Raw genomic sequence first — 20,635 nt, 5'->3', positions numbered from 1 at the left:
GGGTTCTCCTGCAGTCTTGGGGTTAATATTTTCTCTGGACGGAGATGACCTTGATATCTATGACCCAGTGGCCTGTTCTTAGGCACCATAGTCAGTCCATAAACATGGGTGCAGGTCTGCTATGAGTCAGGCCTGTGCCCGCCCCTGGGTGCTGCCTACTTGATAGCACTCTCTCTCTCTCTCTTTTTTTTTTTTTGAGATGAAGTTTTGCTCTTGTTGCCCAAGCTGGAGTGCAGTGGTACAATCTCGGCTCACTGCAACCTCCGCCTCCTGGGTTCAAGTGATTCTCCTGCCTCAGCCTCCCGAGTAGCTGGGATTATAGGTGCTTGGCACCACGCCTGGCTAATTTTTGTATTTTTAGTAGAGATGGGGTTTTGCCATATTGCTCAGGCTGGTCCTGAACTCACAGCCTCAGGTGATCTGCCTGCCTTGGCCTCCCAAAGTGCTGAGATTACAGGCATGAGTCACCACACCCGGCCTTGATAGCACTCTCATAGCCTCTACTATGGGGAGGAGAGCTGCTTTCTAAAATCCAGAATGGGCTGGATGATGGCCTCCATATGTCTAAAGTGGCTGTAGGCGTCCCTGGGGCAGACCAGGGCTGTCGTCTGAGGCAGGAGCTGTGATGTGGCCGTGGATCTGTGTGGGTGGTATCTGTGAAGGCACCTGTCACACTGCAGCAGGTGAAGGGCTGAGACACCCCGAGGCCCAGCCAGCAGGACTGTGTGACTGAGACACTTGTTTTCTATGCAGAAGTAAGACAGAAGGGCTGAGTGTGTTTGCTGCTTGGGAATTGGGTAGAAGTAGGTGATATCCACTGTGGTTTAAGTGTCATATTAAGAATAGCAAATAAGTTTTATCTTCTGTGCCAAACCTGACCAATTAGGGGTAGTTACCAGAGGCTACTCCTAAAGCTTAGTGAAAAGAGTGCTGTCTTCGATTATTGATGCCGTGGGTATGGAAATGGTGAATGTTGGCTTAGGTCCCAGGTCTGGAAACTCTGCTCTTTGTTTATATCTGAGGTCTTAGGTGAACACAGGAAATGCACTTGGATTCTCTGGTGAACTGAAAACACTGACCTCCAATGACCTTCAATTATTTTGTTCCTAAAATAATCACCCTTGAGATTCTGAAGTTTGGATGGGGTGCTTCCTGGATTGTCCAGTTGTTTTCCTCATTTATCTTGTGACTCATGGGGGTAAGGACAGGCTGACCCCCCTGTGGTATGTCATTGGTAAGCCAGAGGACAGGACCAGAAAGCCCAGAATCCGCTGAGTCATGCTGAGGTCGTTGTACCAAGCTGTGTCCAGCTGAGTTGAGCCAGGCTGACCTTCTTTTGTGCATCCCACGTGAGCCCAGCCTCATCTCTGAGGAGCCTGGGCTTTGGGGATGTTTCAGTTTTCTGCTTTGCTTTGTTTCCCCAATGTCCAGTGGTCTGTGTTTCCGGTAAGAATGGCAAGATTAATGGCAGGAAGGATGCTGATGAGTGAGTGCTGTGGCTAACAACATGGGCTGGCTGGCATAATGCTCACAGAGGTCCAATGGATCAAATATCTGGTTTGGCATTACTTGGAGATGCTCAGCCAGCCATAGACAGCATTCTAAGGTCAGCCGCCTCCTCACCCCAGCCCGGGCTGAGCGCCCAGTCGGCCACAGCAGTAGCTCCAGAGTGTGGTCTAATGGCTGTCAGCAGCCTGGCCTTGAGGCTGCTGTCGTCCTCCCCGGGAGCTCCTGTAGGTCCCTTGGGCTCAGGGAGGGGGAGTCAGTTTACCCACAGTGATGTCAGGCCATCCCTCAGCTTAGCTGGGGCTTCATTTCCTTAGGTCTTGTGGCTGTCCTATGAGTGAAGCACAGTGAAAAGGCGGAGTGGGGATGAGTGGTTGGGGAGATGGGTAGGATCCAGGTAATATTAGCAGAGCCCTCATCCTAAGATTAATGAAGAGGGTTCAGTAACAGAATCAAATTACATTTAAAAAATCCCTTCTAGATTCTGTGTATGGAGAATGAATTGAACCAGAGCACAAGAAAAAGGAACAAGACCAGTTAGGAGATCACTGTGAATTCAGGCCTGAGAACATGCAGGCTTGAACTCCTGTGGTGGCATTGAGGTTGGAGAATATTGTATGGATTTGACATCCATTTGGAAGGTAGAACTGATGAGACTCACTGAGGGAAGGGAGTAGTAGGAAGGCCAAGGATGACTCCCAGTTTTTCAGCGTGACCAGCTGGATTCAAGACACATCATTTCCTGGGATTCCAGAATCTGGGAGACAATCAGGTTTGGGCTGGGGTCAGAGATGGAGAGTCCACTTTTGGATATGTTAAATTTGAACTGCCTTGGGGTTATCCAGATAGAGATGTCAAGAAGGCAGTAGTATGTATAGTTCTGGAGCTTTTGGCTGGTGACAAAAGCTTTTGGGAATTGGTATAAGGAAAATAATTAAATGCACAGAAATGGAACAGATCACCTTTGGAGAGAGTTTGTAGTGAAAGGACAAGAGGGCCCAGGACCAGGCATCAAGAAATTCCATTATTAAGAGGTCTGGTAGTGAGGATGAGCTGACTAAGGAGGCTGAAAAGGAGAGGACAGAGATGCAAGGGGTCAGTCTGGTATCACAGGACTTAGCACAATATAGAGGACATGAGAAATCCCATGAGGTGTTTTGAGACCTTGCTGGGCTCCTTCTGCAAAGGTGCCTTCTGCAAAAAACTGCCTTTCCCTGGAATGTGGGGAGAAGTCTAAGCTGACTGTTCGTTTCTGCTTTTTAGGATTTGCTCTAAGATCTCTGGCCTTGGGCCCCACAGCTTGAGTCCATATGTTGGCTTAGGGTCAGTAGAGCGGCTTCCAGTAGAGTGGCTTCTTCTTGGGACTTGGATGCCCTGGAGTTTGGGTGAGGTGTAACTAGTCAAGGAAGGGTGTGTTTGGAGGGTTGGCCTTTAGTGTCTGCTCTTCTCATTCATTCCTACTTGGAGGTTTGCTTTGGGAATGCTCTGAGTGTTCTGAGAGGGATCAATGGGAAGAGTGGGATTTGATGGGCCCTCAGGGTTATCACTGAAACTGTGAGAACCTGTCACACCTGTTAATTTGTTCATTAATTCATCCATTGATTCGACTTTGTACTGGCTCTGGGGTAGGTGCTGAAGACTTAGAGGCATCAAACATGGCCCTTGTCCTTGAAGAGCTCCCAGTCTAGTGAAAGAGTAGACACACAAACGTTAGAGTGATCAGGAGGGTCTGCACAACAATGGGATGCCTGTGCCAGGTTATGAGGTTGGGCAAGGGAAAGAGCATTCAGTTGTGCTTGGAAGAACAAGGTTGGCTCCCAAATGGAGGAGGTTGTGGGAAATTTCTAGGTGGATGAGATGGTGGAGAGAAAGGAGGGCATTCCAGACTGAAGAAACATGTGGGCAAAGTGACACGTGGGCAAAGTGATACAGTACCTTGGTGTCTTGTGTACCCATAAGTGGTTTGTCACGGCTGCAGCACAGAATGGGGCAGTGGCAAGGTGAGAGTTAAGGCTTGAAATAAGCCTTGAATCCCAGACCAAGGTGCTTGGGCCGATGGGCCCATAGATCATTTGTTAACTGGGGAATGGCCTGATCCAATCTGCATTTTAAAAATATTTCCTAGTGCTGTAAGGAGGTGGAATGTGCAGCAAGGCTGAAAGGGAGGGATACCAGTTCCGAAGTCTGGAGGAGAAATGGGGGTGGGATCCAGGCACTGGTGGGGCTGCCCCGATGGCCCACGAGGTGCTGGGGTTCTGTGCACATTGAGGGTTGGATGTCTTAACTCTTGTTGCTAGGGGAGGTGGCCTGACTCAGGGCCTGGTGGGCGCTGTGTTCCAGGTGGACACGCACATCCATGCGGCTGCCTGCATGAACCAAAAGCATCTGCTGCGCTTCATCAAGCACACATACCAGACGGAGCCTGACAGGACTGTGGCGGAGAAGCGGGGCCGGAAGATCACCCTGCGGCAGGTGTTTGACAGCCTGCACATGGACCCCTACGACCTCACTGTGGACTCACTGGATGTCCATGCGGTGAGTGAGCTTCTGCTCCAGTGCCGCCAGCAGATGACAGCCCTGGCTGGGGACTCAGCCCCCTGGAAAGCCACCGTGATTGTGCTTGTGGGGAGGTGCTACGGAAGCAGCTCTTTCTCTTCTATCTGACTGAGAGGTCATGTGGCCTCAGAGAATAACAGGTCTGGGGCAGCCATGGGACAGGGAAAGAGGGTGTGTGGCTTGGGGCCCGACAGGTCTAAGCACTAATCCCACTCCTGCCACTTAGGAGTTTTGTGCCCTTAGGCAACTCATGGAAGCTTTTATTTCCTTGCCTATAGAATGGTGACAGCCATGTGCCTTATTAACTTAAAAAAATATTAAAACACTAAATGATGGTGTAACTGCTATGGAAAACAGTATGGTAGTTCCTAAAAAAGTTAAGTATAGAATTACCTATGCCTCAGCAATTCATTTCTAGGTATATACCCAAAAGAACTGAAAGCAGGAACTTGAACAGATACATACTAATGTTCATAGCAGTTGTATTCATAGCAGCCAACAGATAGAAACAGCCTGTGTTCATCAACAGATGAATGGGTAAACGAAATGCGGTATATCCATACAATGGAATATCATTCAGCCATAAAAGGGAGTAAAGTACTGATACATGCAACAACCATGAATGCACTTTTCAAAAGATTATACTAAATCGAAGCCAGACACAAAAGGACAAATATCATATGATTCCACTGATATAAGGTCCCTAGAATAGGCAAATTCACAGAAACAGAAAGGAGAGTAGAAGTTACCAGGGGCTGGGGAGAGGAAGGTATGGGGAGTTAGTGTTTAGTGGGTATAGAGTTTGTTTGGGATGATAAAAACATTCTGGAAATGGTTAGTGGTGATGGTTGCACAACAATGTCGATGTACTTAAAGCCACTGGAACTGTACAGTTAAAAATGGTGGAAATGGTAAATGTTGTGTTGTGCATGCTTTATTAGAACAAAAAAAAACCTTTGTTAAACAAAACATTGAATGATATAATGTGGAGAAAGTGCTTTACAAAATGTGAGTAGTGATAGGGAATGTTCTATTATTCAATGGTGCAGCCTCTCTGCTCACTAAGTCAGCCATGTCCCGAGCCGAGCTGTGGTAACTTGCAGGTGGGGCCTCTGCTGTTCCTTCACAGGGGGCCTTGCCAAAGGATCTCAAGCTGACCGAGTGAGGATCCATGGTCCTGGCGCTCAGGAGCTCCTAAGGTTTCATGCAAGAATTGACATAGAAGATGTCTTTCGGTGTGGCCATACAGAAGGCCGCATCGTAAGGTCTAGAGAGGGGAATGTTCATGGTGGCTGCAGAACGATGTGTCGATTGGTGTGGTCTCCTCCCCCAGGGCCGACAGACATTCCACCGCTTTGACAAGTTCAACTCCAAATACAACCCTGTGGGGGCCAGTGAGCTGCGTGACCTGTATTTGAAAACTGAAAACTATCTGGGAGGAGAGTACTTTGCTCGGATGGTCAAGGTGAGTGAACCCTCAGTCTCTTTAAGGCCTCTCAGGTGCCTGCCAACATCTGCCTTCAGAGAGTGGGGGCCCTGTGTGCCCCTGGCCCCTTTCCCTCCATCTGTCCACCATCAGCTCAGGCAAGGGTGAGGTGCCCAGGCGCCCAGTGCTGTGGCTTTCAGAGGGTGGGGGTCTTGTGTGCCCCTGGCCCCTTTCCCTCCATCTGTCCACCATCAGCTTAGGCAAAGGTGAGGTGCCCAGGTGCCCAGTGTTGTGGCCTGGCTGCCTGCTCCAGGCAGTGCTGCATGTGCCAACTGCCGGGAAGGGGAGGGAAGGGTATCCACCTTGGCGGAGCTCACAGCACCTGGCCTGGCTTTCGTGTCTCTGCAGCCTGAACCTGGCTGGGTGCAGATGAGCTCCGTGTGGAGATGCTTCTGCTGTGGCCTGGTTCTGCAGACCCAAGGCCTTCCTCCCCAGAGGGGGCCTCTGCTAAAGTGGAACAAGAGCTTACAGGAGCAGGCAGCCCTGGGGATTTAGATCAGTGCTTCCAGCCTGGGAGCAAGGTGGCTGGGGGAGCTACAGGACCCTGCTGGTGATGGAGAGTGAGAGTCTCCCATGTAGCTGGGATGCACTGGGGCTGACCCAAGCTCTTCTTGTGCCAGGAGGTTGCCCGGGAGCTGGAGGAGAGCAAGTACCAGTATTCAGAGCCACGGCTCTCCATCTACGGCCGCAGTCCTGAGGAGTGGCCCAACCTGGCCCGCTGGTTTATCCAGCACAAGGTCTACTCTCCCAACATGCGCTGGATCATCCAGGTGCCCCGGATCTAGTAAGTGAGGTGGCCCGCTGTCTGCCCTGTGCCCTACAGAGGTGACAGTCTGTCCCTCGTGGGCTGCTGAGTCTGCACTCCTGAGGGGTAGGGCCTGTTCTGGTGCCAGCTTAAGCTTGTCCTTTCCAGGGATTTTTCCATAGAAGGAGTGACGAGCAAAGATGTCTGCATGACACTACAGCTCTTTTTTTTTTTTTTTTTGAGACAGAGTCTCACTCTGTCACCCAGGCTCTGAGTGCAGTGGCATGATCTCGGCTCACTGCAACCTCCACCTCCCTGGTTCAAGCAATTCTTTGCCTCAGCCTCCTGAGTAGCTGGAATTACAGGCACTCACCACCACATCCGGCCAATTTTTATATTTTTAGTAGAGATGGGGTTTCACCATGTTGGCCAGGCTGGTGTTGAACTCCTGACCTTGTGATCCACCTGCCTCAGCCTCCCAAAATGCTGGGATTACAGGCGTGAGCCACTGCGTCCGGCTGACACTAGAACTCTTGATCTTTGAAAAATATAGATGTGCAAAGGCTTTGGGGGAACTACCACCCCCGCCTTCTTCTCATTGTGGGTTGAGGATGGATTGTCCTTTTGGTGAGCCCCAGGGTATGGGGAGAGCTGTAGTGGTCTACATTGCTGGCCTCTCCCTGGATGTCACTCAGATGGCTGCTGTCCTCTCCAGGCGGCTGGCCAGGGTGGAGCCCATGAATCCAGGATGGGCTGGGGTATGTGGTTTAGGGAAACAGAGCTGAGTAACAGAATGTTTGGGTCACTGGGAATTTGAGGACTCATATCGCAGCCTCTTGGTCAGCCAGAATGCCACCATCCCATTCCCAGTGGCTTCTGGCTTGAGAAACTGCTCAGATGGGCATGGAGGAGCTTGCAAGGTGTGGAGCTTCCAAACCAAGGCAGAGTATTGCAGACATTGCTGGGAGAGGAGGACAGAGGAGGGATCTGTTTTCAGGTCACATCTGAATTGACTCTGGGTGTTTGATGGGGACACAGGGTGCCTGAGGAAGTGACTGGGGCTGGTCTCTGACAGGGCAGCAGGCTGTTAGATCCACCTGACAAGCGAGTCTTTGCTGTCCCCCAGTGACATATTTAGGTCAAAGAAGCTGCTGCCAAACTTTGGGAAGATGCTGGAGAACATCTTCCTGCCCCTTTTCAAGGCCACTATCAACCCCCAAGATCATCGAGAGCTTCACCTCTTCCTTAAATATGTAAGTGCGGGTGGCGCCCCAGGCAGGGCTCATAGTGGCAGAGGCAGGAATGGATTCGCTGTGAGCTGGGTCAGGTTTGCTCCTGCCCTTCACGATGGTATCTCAGGTCCTGCCACCTGTGTTCCAGGCATGGGGTCACCAGCCCCAAGAAGCTGGATTTCTAAAAAGTCCCCTTCTCCTCAGGGGCAGCTCTGGGAGTCAGTGGGTGTGGGGGGGTGGGGGTGGTGGTCTTGGGGCAGGCCTTTCCCCCAGCAGGGAGGGCAACAGTGGGCAAAGACTGGGAACTCGGTTTCTGCCAGGTGGGGCTGGAAAGGCTGGATCTAGCCCCTAGCAGTACCAAGCAGCAGCCTCAGGTTTTTTTTTTTTAGAAATGCGAACACTTCAATTCACCTGCTTTACCTAGCAACAAAGGTCCTCACACTATGTGTGATTAAGTACAAGCCCCTAAAATATATTTCCCTTCCAGATTCAGTTAGTTGTAGGAGAAGGAGAGGAGCAGTCTGGGAGACACTTAACCAGGGAGGGAGGGGGAAGGAGGCGGGAGCCGGTCCCTACCTCTGGATGCCTGGAATCGAGGGTGTATCAGATGGTGATACAGGCCAGTGCCCGGTGATGGATGACTTTCTACAGGGAGAGGCACATGGGGGAGCCCGAGGGCTGGGGCACGAGGGAAGGATTGAGTCTGTGTGCCCAGAAAGTGATTGGACAGGCTGAGGGACATCATCAAAGTTATGTTTTAGACAAACATGTTCTGGCTGTTGTGTGGAGATGGCCCAGAAGAGAAGGTAGCTGGAGGTGGGGGCAGGGGTGAGAGTCAGGGGCCTGCCTGGAGACAGGAGGGGAGCTTGACCCAGAGGAAATAGCTCACACTCGTGCGTGCTTCTGCCTGGCCTGGTCAGACGCCACAACGTGATCTCACCTAAGCCTCACAATTGCCCCATTACTATTACCATTTTGTTAACAGTAAGCAGAATTATTATGTGCTTGGTGTGTGTTGGACACGGTGTTAAGTGCTCTCCCTGGATTATCTCATTTAATCCTCACCAAAGCCCTGTGAAGCTGCTAGCTCCAATTGACACACAAGGAAATTAAAACAGATCATAAAGCTAAAAGTGGCAGAGCTGGAATGTGTGTCCTGGCAGGCTGACTCCAGCGGTGTGCCCTGAACCCCTATTCTATGTTGCCTCCCAAGTGAGAATAGTAAGGTGCATAGCAGCTACCAGCTTGTGTCTCTGAGGTGTGGCAGCGCAGGGATCTGCACAAAGTGTGGGGCTTGGCGAGAAGTGGTGGGCATAGACCTGGCAGGACCTGGACAGAGACTGAAGGAGGCACTGGGGGGAGTCTAGGATGCCTCGCAGATGCCTGGCTTTGCAGGAGCATGGATGGTGTGCTGTTCGAAGGTTGCTGCCGGCAATGGAGGAAGAGCAGGTGTGGGGAGGAGGAGGAGGAGCAGGAGGAGGAGACAACGTATTTTGCGCCCAAGGCTGTGGGAGATGCAGTTGTGAGGCCCTGCTTCAGCTGGATAGAGCTCCGAAGAGGGGCTGAAATTATCCCCATGCCAGGCCCTAGAAAGTTCCGGTGAAGTATGGAGCTAGTGAGCACAGAGCAGAGCTCAAGATCCTCCCAGGCCCCCCAAACCCGTCTAGGGAGTGCTTAGGGTCATAGCAGGGACCCTGTCATTTCCTTTGACACACAGGGCTCTGTGACACGGAAGATTCTGGCCAAGACCCTCATGCTGCCTTGCTCCTCTGGGCCCTTGCTGCCCCCATAGGAACAGGAGAGGCCAGCAGACCTGGCTGGGGCCTGGGGCCTGGGCTGGGAGCCCTCCAGTTTGGGCCAGTTGTGGATTAAGGGGGACAGTCTCTTTCTCCCATTTGCTATTCAGAGGCTCCTTTGCAAGGCACTGCCGTGGCCTGGTAGCAAGCCTCCCCTGTGTGCTGAGAGCCCGTACCCTCCACGCATGTGTTCTTGGTTGGGGATGACCTCTGGGATCAGCCAGAAGGCTCCAGTGACTCAGGAGGGGCCCCCCGGGGTCCCAGCCAAGGTAGAACTGCAGTGGAAGGGTGGGGGTTTCCTGAGGCTACTCAGGCCCATCTCAGAGGGCAGCTCCAGTGGGGATCGGAGAGCAGAGCTGCCTCCCAGGAGCCAAGGCTTAGCCCAGCAAGGACCCTCTTATCTGTCTGTGAGGCAGCTGGCTGGTTTCTCCTGGCCACACCTGGACATGCCCTAGAGTATTCTCTACCTACAGCCCCAAAGAGTGCAGACCCAGAGCCCAGAACCTGTTTTTGTTTTTTGTTTTTTGTTTTTTTTTAGATGGAGTCTTGCTCTGTCACCCAGGCTGGAGTGCAGTGGTGCAATCTTGGCTCACTGCAACCTCCATCTCCCGGCTTCAAGCAATTCTTCTGCCTTAGCCTCCTGAGTAGCTGGGATTACAGGTGCACGCCACCATGCCCGGTTAATTTTTGTATTTTTTTTTTTTACTAGAGATGGGGTTTCACCATGTTGGGCAGGCTGGCCTTGAACTCCTGACCTCGCGATCTGCCCGCCTCCTCCTCCCAAAGTGCTGGGATTACAGGGGTGAGCCACCGTGTCTGGCCAAACCTGGTTTCTTGATCAACTTTCTTAATTGCTTTGGCCCTGGTTTGCTCAACTGTAAAATGGGGCTGGCAGCCAACCCGTCCCTCCTGGGTTGCTCTGAATATGAATTAACTGACGTGAGTGAAGTGCTTTGAGCAAGGCCTGATGCGTGATGTATACTAGGACCCTTCTCCTTCACAGCTTGTCCCTGCTGCTGATGGCAATGGCCACTGCTCCCTGCAGGCTGGCCTCGGCATAGCAGAGGGGCAGGTGGTGGCCATGGCTGCCTTGCCCTTCACCTGGCTTGGCAGTTTCCCCCACTGTCACCACCACCACACAGGGGCTTGGCACTCTCCTGTCTCACCTCCAGAGTACCTATGGAAGCTCCGAAGGGGCAGGCCTTGGTGTCGTACCCACTTTTCATCCCTGGGAGGAATATGGCCTCAGCCAGGCCAAGGGGTCCCCAGCTGAGGTGTGAACCTGAGGGTCCCAGACCCCCAGGCCTCTGGCAGCTATGAGCCCTGGGAGGCTGAGCCGAGGCTGAGTCCTGGTCCTGCCTTGAGCTGACCTCTCCTGCCCAGGTGACGGGGTTTGACAGCGTGGATGATGAGTCCAAGCACAGCGACCACATGTTTTCCGACAAGAGCCCGAACCCAGACGTCTGGACCAGTGAGCAGAACCCACCCTACAGCTACTACCTGTACTACATGTATGCCAACATCATGGTGCTCAACAACCTCCGCAGGTGCGTGAGGCCTGCCCTCGCACACGCTTGGGTTCATATGTTAGTACACACGCGCATGCACACACATGCACACACACATGCATGTGATCCTTGTGTCCATGTGCACCTGAACCAACACGCATGTCCATGTGCCCACACACCTTAAAACACACAGCACTTTCCAGCCTGCTGTGTGAGGCATGTCTCCACGTGATCACACACATGCAAACATGCCCACCATAACACACATGCCAGTACAGACATATGTCATGTACAGTATGCAATGCAGCCACAGTCCACACGTGTCCACACATTTATATGTACACACACCAGGGCACACTCCATGTGTGCCTGTACATCCCTGAGATAATGGAAGCATAGGACATGCTATTACACATGCATGTTCACTTACTGCCACACCAACAATGTCCACATGTGCATATTTTCGTTCAGCAAATCACTGCATCTGGCATGCGATAGGCACTGCCCTGGGCACTGGACAAATAACAGGGAACAAGACAGACTAAATCCATGCATGCCTTTACAGGCAGAGGCTCCCACCAGTATGCACACAGACGAGGCACATGTGGCCAGGAGTTAGCTGCCCAAGGCAGCAGGACACTGAGCCATTCCCTTCCCTACAAGTCTTGCATCCCACTTTTCCCTGCTGGGCCCTGGGGCCTCTCTAGCTCAGCCTAAACTGGTGCTAGTTGGTGGGTGTGGAGGTTTTGAATGGGGTCCTGACTGAGAGAAATGGCCTGGCAGGGTGGAGGCAGTCCTGGGCTGAGCTTTTGGAGATGGGGGCTCTGGTTCTGGCTTTGCTACTGACCTGTTCAGTGGCATGGAACATAGACTTCACTCTCCGGGCCTTGGTTTGCCCATTTCCATAACACAGAGGTCAGACTCCGTGGTTTCTCATGGCCTTCCCTGCTCTGGAGTTCTACGAATGCAGGACACAAGGCCGGGAGAGGAATTCAGGAGAGTGGCTGGAGGGCACAGCAGAGTCTCTTTCTACTGCAAGGCCCACTCTCTGCCAGTAGAAGTGATGTTCTTGGTTCTAAGGGGACCCGGGGCCTGGGCCTCTGCATTTTAGGAGGGGTAGTTTCCAGGGTGCACCGGGTCAGCACAGCTGACCATAGGTGGTCATTCCTTCTGGAGCTGGCCCCGAGCTGAGGCTGCACAGGCCCCAGGCAGAGCCAACTGGGGGGGCCTTCCTGATTCGGAAACCCCTTCTGTTACAGGGAGCGTGGCCTGAGCACGTTCCTGTTCCGGCCGCACTGTGGGGAGGCCGGCTCCATCACCCACCTGGTGTCTGCCTTCCTCACTGCTGACAACATTTCCCACGGGCTGCTCCTCAAGAAGGTAACCAGGCCACTCTCGGGAGCCTGTCCTGAGTGACTGCCCTGCCCTGGGCTCCTGGGAGGCTCAACCAGTGAGGCCAGAAGGCTGGGCCCTCTTCTGGGCTGGGATGTCTGTTCTTATCTTGGTTTTATTTTTAAAAATAATATAATCAAACTCATCACAATTTTGATTTTCCAAAAACTGGAGAAATGGAAAAAAGCCAGCCCTTATGATATTACGTTAATAGAAATAGCCATTATTAGCTTTTTAGTATATCTAATTTCCATCTTTTATCCACAGCATAGTTTTAATGTGTTTATTATCATAATGAACACAGAATTTGGTTCCTGCCTTGTCCCTTACTGTTATATGACCAGCATTTTTTGATGCTGCAACATAATATCTATACTCCTCCTTCCAAGGCTGTTGCTGGATGAAGGGTCTGCCACTTTGTCTGTAATCGACTCAACAAGTCCACACTAGTTGGACACAGAGTCCATCCACCTTTTCACATGTGTACGCTTGAGCTCTGTGCATACAGTCTTCTCCATATTTTGGATCACTTTCCATTGGCACGAAGTTTGATCAAAATGCTCCCTTTCCCTGATCCCGGTGAGGTGTAACCATGGGTCACATTTTTGGGTGGGGTGGGTGCTACAGTAGAAAACCACTCTATCCTGGGCAGGTCCGCCCCTCCCATCCCTTCAGGGATCATCTCCCAGGAGCTGGAGTGTTTATAGTCTCAACCTGGCTGTTTGCAGTCAAAGCAATAAAATAGCTAAAGTGGGGCATCTTCTAGACTGGGTCCATGCCTAGGGGAAAGGAGCTGAAGGTGTAGGCTGGAGTGGGCTGCCCTTCCTGCCCTGAGCCTTGCCTCTGGTTTGGAGCAAGAGTGAGCACTTCCAACAGTGGGTAGAGGCACCAGGGAGGGCTGGCATGCAATGTAGGAATGAGATGAACAGTGGGGAAGGGGAGAGTGGGTCTGAGTGTCCTGGCTTCGAGGAACTCGGGTTGAGGACTTGGGCAGACATGGTTCAGACCCCTGGTTTCCACTGGTGAATGCTTCTTCCCTCCCTTTCTCCCTTCCCTTTTCCCTTCTCTCCTCTCTGGCACTTGTCACATGAGTTCGGTGGTTCTTTTGCAGAGTCCGGTATTGCAGTATCTTTACTACCTTGCTCAGATCCCCATTGCCATGTCTCCTCTTAGCAACAACAGTTTGTTTCTCGAATATTCCAAGAACCCTCTGAGGGAATTCCTGCACAAGGGACTGCATGTTTCTCTTTCCACCGATGACCCCATGCAGTTCCACTACACGAAGGTAAGGACTTTGGGGTGAGGACAGTAGTGCCTCAGTAGGCACCAGTTCTAGCCTGTCCTCCCATTTCAGGAACCTGAGCCCATGGCTCAGTTCTGCTTTTGGGGTGGGGTTGGTGGCCCAGTGAAGGCAGGAAGGAAGCCACTGTTGGGGGAAAATTGTGCCCTCCAGGAGCCCTTTCTTTGGGGTTCTTGAACCCTCAAAGGCACAATTTAGTATCTTTGCCTTCCTCTATTTTCTCTTTCTTTGACATTTATGAGCTCTGTGACCTTGGTAAAGTTATTAGATTTCTGGATCAAGCTCCTCTTCATCTGTAAAATGGAGATAAAATTTTCTCTGTCCCTACCCTGTGAGGATTCATGAAGATAATGAATCAAAGGGTCTAATATAGTGTCTGCATATATTCAAAATGGTTGCTACTTTTAAAATCAATGCTATTATAATTTCTACACTTTGGGTCTCTGGGAAAATAAAAGAGGAAGGTAACAGTGGTGTCATGCATGGGGACTAGCTGCAAGTGTACCCAGCATGTTTTGATGGTGTTGACAAGATCAGCCGTTGCTTAACAAAAACAGAAGCACCAGAGTCTTTTAGGACAGAGGTTCTCCAACCTCTTGGTCTCTGCACCCCTTTATACTCTTAAGAACTGAAGCTTTCAAAGACCTGTTGTTTATGTGGGTTATATCTACTGATATTTACCATGTTAGAAATGAGTAAGAAATTTTAAAATATTTATTATCTCATTTAAAAACCATATCAATAAACCAATGAAATTTTACATAATAATAATTTTTTTTTCTAAAAAGTAACAGTTTCCCCTGCCTTTGTTTTGCATTTTTAAGCCTCTTTAATGTCTTAATGGAAGTCAGCAGGACTCTCCTAGCCACTTCTGCTTTCAATTTGCTTTTAAGCAAAATATGTAAAAATAGAAATCTTGCCTCATGAAAATACATAATTGGAAAAGACAAGATCTTTCAAAAGGTCTTAGGACTCTCAGGGGTCCTTGATCTGTACTTCGAGAACCATTGCTCTAGGCTACAGAGGCAGTGGGGTGGGGAAGAGGTCACAGAGGGCTTGTGATGAATAGGCACTTCACATCCCAGAAGGGAAGCAAAACCACAGCTCAAACCCAGATCATTCTGGGATTACACCATTTTACTGCTTATCCTATGATCACTTCTCATTTTTTTTTTGATGTTCCATCTCTGCTTTTAGTACTTTACTCATCTATCTATCTATCTACCTATCATCTGTCTATCATCTATCTATCTATCTATCTATCTATCTATCTATCTATCTATCTATCATCTATCTATCTATCATCTATCTATCTATCATCTATCTATCATCTATCTACCTATCATCTATCTATCTATCTATCTATCTATCTATCTATCTATCTATCTATCATCTATCTATCTATCTATCTATCATCATCTATCATCTATCTATCTATCTATCGCAAAGTTAAGAAAATAGTGTGTTAAAAAGAAAAGCTAGAGGGCAAGTGCTAAAACTGGCATGACTAGAGGGCTTGTCACAGGAGAGCAGAGACTGCCATCCCTGATGACTGGCACAGGGCTTCAACATGAGGTCTCAGTGCTGGTCAATGAATAAATGTGGAGGCACGATTTTAGATCTCTCTTTGATAACCTGTGATTTCACAGAAGAAAAGATCTTAGGCTTTGAAGGTGTGATGTTTGATGATCCAGGTGCCATTTAGTGAGGAAAAGTTAAACCCACAGTGTCTGATGTTGTTAGCTTTGGACATGTGTGAACGATTGACATGGATATCCTCCCGTCTAATCCACATGCTTTGGGGGAGGGTCTAGGAAGCTCTTATGGAAGAATATGCCATTGCAGCTCAAGTGTGGAAGCTGAGCACCTGCGACCTGTGTGAGATCGCCAGGAACAGCGTGCTGCAGAGCGGCCTCTCGCATCAGGTATGGAGTGTGACGGTGCTGCCTGTGTCCCTCCTGGGAAGGCTGCCTGCTGTGTGCCAGGAGCCTTCCAGGCACTGGGGATCTGTGATGAACACAGCAGGCAGGGCCTCTGAGACACTCAGGCATGGGGAGAGAAAATGCGGCAGCCTCCTGCGTTTTCATGGCTGCTTCCTCACGCTTCTCAGACCTCTACGCCTCCTGGGAGAGGCCTTCCCTGATCGCCCATTCTAAAGTAGTCACACACTTGCTATTATTCTCTATCCTCTTAATCTGTTTTTCTCCATACCATTTATTCCTGCTGATATTTAGTTATGTGTTTTTCTGTCTTTCCGTCTAGCATGTAAGCTCTGTGAGGGCAGAGGCTTGTTCAGAATTATATCCCCGGGCCCTAGATAGTCCCTGGCACATAGCAGGCGCTCAATATTTCTTGAATAGATGAACAGTATCTAGACTGAATAAAAATCTAGACTATGGGACTCAGACATCTGTCATTTTTTAAAAAGTCTGACGAGAAGCTGGCACTAAGACCCATGTTCTGATGTACCTTAGGTCCCCTGACACTTGCCCGGGTGATGTCACTAGTTAGGAAAAGGTTGCATTAGGGGCTGTGCTTGTCAGATGATGATGCAGCAGAGTTAAAGGCTTAAGATTCTTTTCATGTGCAGTGTGGTGCCTTGGACTGGTCCTCCCCAGGAACATTGTCCTTGTCAGCTCTCAGGAGGGACTTCTTAATTAGAGTCTTACCTCCTTCCCCTTGCCTTTCCCATCCCCAGTAGCTGCTGCAGACCTTATCTTTCCTCTCTGATCAAGGAAAGCACAGCCAGGAATGAAGGGTTGTCTGAGGATGACTGAGGTTGTCAAGGTGACATCCTTGAGGACACAGAGGCCAGCAGGAATTTTAAGAGTTCTGTGGGGATAAGATGTCCTGACCAAAGATCTGCTTCAGGGGGACTAGTCTGACTTGCTGTGACTGATGTCAAAGCTGCCCACATGGCTATAGAAAGTGAATCAAAAGTATATCGTTTCATTTGTATTTCTCTTGGTCCACAGGAAAAGCAAAAGTTTCTGGGACAAAATTATTACAAAGAAGGACCTGAAGGAAACGATATTCGAAAGACAAATGTGGCTCAGATCCGGATGGCATTCCGATATGAGACCTTATGCAATGAGCTCAGCTTCCTGTCTGATGCTATGAAATCAGAAGAGATCACCGCCTTGATCAAATAGGTCCAGCATTTGACATGCATTTTAACTTTTTGGTTCAATTTCAAGTCTGCTGTGGCTAAATAGTGGTCAAGATTCCAAACCAGGACTTTCCTCTGTGAAGAGGATGCCTCTGAAGAAATTTTAAACTGGTGATTTTGGTTGGTTTAATTTTCCAAGTATTTCTCTTGAAACTGCCAGTGCCTGAACTGTTGGGGCCAGGATTTTCCCTGGTCAGATGCCAAGTAACATGGGGTTTTCTGCTATACTTTTCTCCATTGGCCCAGGTAGGCTAATTGGTAGTTTTTCATTTCAGCCTCTGGATGGCTGGCTGCCTTAAACACAATCAATTTCAAAGTTCCATTTCATAAAGGGGCTACTTTGAAGGAGTTAAGATGGAAGACTTCCTTCTTGACAATTTGTGTTTTTAATGAATTTCTTAAACTGTTTTATTTAGCCCTTCTCCCCCCTTTCTAGTTGGAAGCCAAATGTACTCATGAAAACAGCCACTCCTATTCTGAGTCTTGGTTTCTTCACCTAGAAAGTGAGGCTTTGGACTAGATGAGTGGCTTTCAGGGTGTTCTGTGAATCTCTTCATGAATACTTTAGGGTGGGGGAGGGAAGGGAGTGAGTGATGCTCAGGGGCTGTCAAAGTGACTCTGCGTTCATCAGTTTTACACTGGGGCTGCTACATAATATTTTCATTTGAATGAAGAACTTCAAAAAGCACAGGACTAGATGATCTCTGTTCCTTTTGGCTCTAATATGCTACAACTGTAGGCCAACTATCACTTTACCAATTAAGAGGCCAGATAAGTGAAATTTAACTTAAGGTCACACAGCTAATAAGTAATAGGCCTACAACTGGATTTCCTTATTCCAAATCTTGTCTTTTCCCCACTATTCCATTAGACCCCACAAATGTTAGGTGTGTGTGTGTGTGTGTGTGTGTTTTAATCACTGTAACTGGGCGCATTTTTTTAAGGCAAAATTTCTCCCTTATCTACTATGATGACTTCAGAAGATACAATGGTCCCAGGGGCCAGGTAGAAAGCATTTTTAAAGACCAATCTGAATTAAGCTTTATCAGTGTACTCTTTATCTGTGTTACTAGTGCCTGGTATGTAGTAGGTGCTCAATAAATGAATATTGAATAACTAAGTGAATTTCTTTAGGCAACTTTTTAAGGACATGTGCTCTTAGTACTTAAGAGGCTGCTCAAGGAACTTCTTATCTATTTCTGTGGTCAAATTCAGACTACAGGAGGTCTTTTTGAACCATCATAGTTAGAAGAATTCGATTTCTGCCTGTGAACTTATTTGACTTTAGATTGTCTCATCTTGTGACTTTATAATGCCTGTCCCCTCCACTGGTCAATTCAGCATATGGAACTACAAATGCAGTCTTTTTACTAGGCAGATATATACGCTATCTTACAGCTAATTAAGAAATTGAATGAAAATCCGTTGTTATCTTGGGGATTAGTTTTGAAAAGCCCCCATTTATATAGATTTGCCCTAACATAGGAAGTATTGTGTAGTTTCTCATTGTCATTTTATCTGTATCAAGTATCTTTTTTTAAATTGTTAAATAAAGTCAGCTAGGACTGTGGCTCAATAATTTAAAACTATTTAAAGATAATCATATTTAAAGCAAATGTTAAAGTTTTTTTACTGTTAAGATTGGGCACCATGAAAAGCTATCAGTAATAATAGCTAATTTATCTTTTACTAAGACTCAGACATGAATGACATTCACTAGGAAAACTCAAAATTTTCAAACTGAAGCTCACTAGACCCAGAAGATAAATCTTTTGTTATTTTCTCTAACTTCTACCGTTATAGTTCATGAGCAAAGCTATACATGTTCATTTCCTTTTCCCCGGATATTATTTTAGTCTGTCCAGCTAACACCTTATTGGGTTTTACCTGTCCTGCAAGCTTTTCTGACATCTTTTCTATAGCACTTTGTGCTTTTATTTACATTGTTATACTTAATTGGCCTTTTGGGGGACAAATCCCTACTTTCCTTTGTGTTTGCAATAGGAATAAAAGGCAATTACTTGTATACTGGCTTAGGTTTCTAAAGCAACAGTTTTTGAGGCAGTTATCCCTTCTTTATCCTTAAGGGCTCAAGTTCACTTTATGTGTTACTTCAAATTGTACCGCTGAAACGATCGATATCATTGCTCTTTGCCTCGTGAAAAATCACAGCTCTTGGGTTATTTTTCATGGCCTCTTGGATTAAAAGAGCTGAAAGCACTTTTCTCTTGCTTTCTCTTTACTTCTGAGTGTTGGTGAAACAATATTCTTCATTTCCTGGGTTTAAGACATGACTGAAGGTGATATACCCAAATACTCTGCCTGAATTATGATCATTATAAAGAACAAGTGTAACTAGGGGAATACTAACCAGATAAACATAGTTCCTTGGAAATTTTTGCAATTAGTAGCATAGAAGATGACAGAGAGTAAGACTATAAACAGCTGCAAGAGTGTCAAAACCTATCTCTGCAAAGGCTTTTATGTCTTTTGACAGTAAAATGTGCATTTCTCCACAGTATGATGATACAGTCAATTTAACTACCAACTGCTACTCATTCTTATGTCCTTGCACTTTTCAGCACTAAGATTCTACGATGTTTCTCTAATTATATTCTTATATTTTGGAAATGATTTTACAAGGTAAACAAACTACAACAGGGTTGAGCATTTTATTTTTACTGTCTGTTGGGGTAGGGGTCCACAACCCCTGGGCTGTGGACAGTACTGGTCTGCTGCCTGATAGGAAGCAGGCCGCACAGCAGGAGTTGAGCCGCGGGTGAGTGAGTATTACTGCCTGAGCTCCACCTCCTGTCAGATCAGCAGCGGTATTAGATTCTCAAGGAGCATGAACTCTAGTGTGAACTACGCATACGAGCGATCTAGGCTGCATGCACCTTATGAGAATCTAACTAATGCCTGATGATCTGAGGTGGAAAAGTTTCATCCCGAAACTATTCCCACCCCAACCCTGGTCTGTGGAAAAATGGTCTTCCATGAATGCAGTCCCTGGTGCCAAAAAGGTTGAGGACCGCTACAGCAGGGTGAAAAGACATAAGAACAAATGAGTCTGTTGTCAGCTGCTTATGTTTATATTATATTGTCATTGTGTGGCCCAGCATAAATGTGAGTGACCTGTTAACTTCCCTAATCTCCAAGTAGTTTTCTTATTCCTGGATAGACTAAGCTTGATTTCAGACAATAACAGTTAAAAATGCAAATTCTTCAGACTACCTTTTAATAAACTCAACTTCCCAATGTTAAAAATCACCGAATCAAAAGATATTTTCAGGCAGCCTTTTCTCCCAGATATATATTAGATATAAGGAAATCGAGTCCAATTTGAAATGAATTTTAAAACAGCACACAAACATCACAAGCCCCCAGCGCACAATATAAAATAGTTCTCTAAGGAATATAAACATTTACTATATTAGAATGTGAAATTACATAGGAAAAGAATCTCTTCAATTAGCTAAAATTACTTGTGAAAGATTATTTATTGCACAATTTATCAGTGGGTACTAAGAATAACACACATACTATTATTCTCAACCTCTAAATTCAGTACATAGTAAAATTCATTTTCTCAAACTAAGGTTCTATACATAATCGGAGTAAACCCTCTGTTATTGAGTTAGGATAGGGAAAACATTCCTTAGAGTTCATGAAACCACTTCACAAATCCTAGAAGGCACACATTATATTTCCTATCATAGTAAGTACATTTAAGTACTTCATATTTAAAAAAGACAAAGCTGTACAGAATACAAAAAGTGTACATTTCATCCATTAAACAAATTTACAACTTTTACGATTAGTTATTACAGTAGAACTGACTTAACATTCACATCTAAATAATTATCACCCAGTTTAATAGAGCAAAGAGCTGTGCTCATTTACTTGATAAGGCTAATAACATTTTATATTCACAGTAGATCAGTG

General features: G+C 47.6%; 2 protein-coding genes across 11 annotated transcripts in view; one reads left to right on the top strand and one right to left on the bottom strand.

Annotated features, from left to right (window-relative positions):
* AMPD3 (adenosine monophosphate deaminase 3) overlaps positions 1–18,910 on the top strand; it is a 56,328-nt gene extending 37,418 nt beyond the window's left edge. For 7 of the 8 annotated variants that reach the window (XM_055282436.2, XM_055282434.2, XM_055282438.2 and 4 more), the window contains exons 7-15: positions 3,847–4,041; positions 5,396–5,527; positions 6,169–6,332; positions 7,420–7,546; positions 10,705–10,868; positions 12,089–12,209; positions 13,333–13,506; positions 15,336–15,446; positions 16,497–18,910. In XM_055282436.2, the coding sequence (XP_055138411.1) occupies positions 3,847–4,041; positions 5,396–5,527; positions 6,169–6,332; positions 7,420–7,546; positions 10,705–10,868; positions 12,089–12,209; positions 13,333–13,506; positions 15,336–15,446; positions 16,497–16,673 (1,365 nt within the window). In that variant the 3' untranslated portion in view covers positions 16,674–18,910. Of the gene's footprint in view, positions 1–3,846; positions 4,042–5,395; positions 5,528–6,168; positions 6,333–7,419; positions 7,547–10,704; positions 10,869–12,088; positions 12,210–13,332; positions 13,507–15,335; positions 15,448–16,496 lie in introns of those variants that run through there. The other variant, XM_063641110.1, reaches the window with a different exon arrangement.
* Positions 3,078–20,635, bottom strand: part of RNF141 (ring finger protein 141) — a 46,498-nt gene continuing 28,940 nt past the window's right edge. For all 3 annotated transcript variants that reach the window (XR_008658443.2, XR_010121311.1, XM_055282447.2), the window contains one exon: positions 3,078–3,190. Coding sequence is in view for 1 of the 3 variants with exons in the window: in XM_055282447.2 (XP_055138422.1) it covers position 3,190 (1 nt within the window). In the remaining 2 variants the exon portion in view is untranslated. The remainder of the gene's footprint in view (positions 3,191–20,635) is intronic.

This window comes from Symphalangus syndactylus, chromosome 6, assembly GCF_028878055.3.
Source record: "Symphalangus syndactylus isolate Jambi chromosome 6, NHGRI_mSymSyn1-v2.1_pri, whole genome shotgun sequence".
Taxonomy (NCBI): domain Eukaryota; kingdom Metazoa; phylum Chordata; class Mammalia; order Primates; family Hylobatidae; genus Symphalangus; species Symphalangus syndactylus.
Note: the sequence above shows the minus strand (reverse complement) of the source record. Positions and strands in the feature narration are given on the sequence as shown.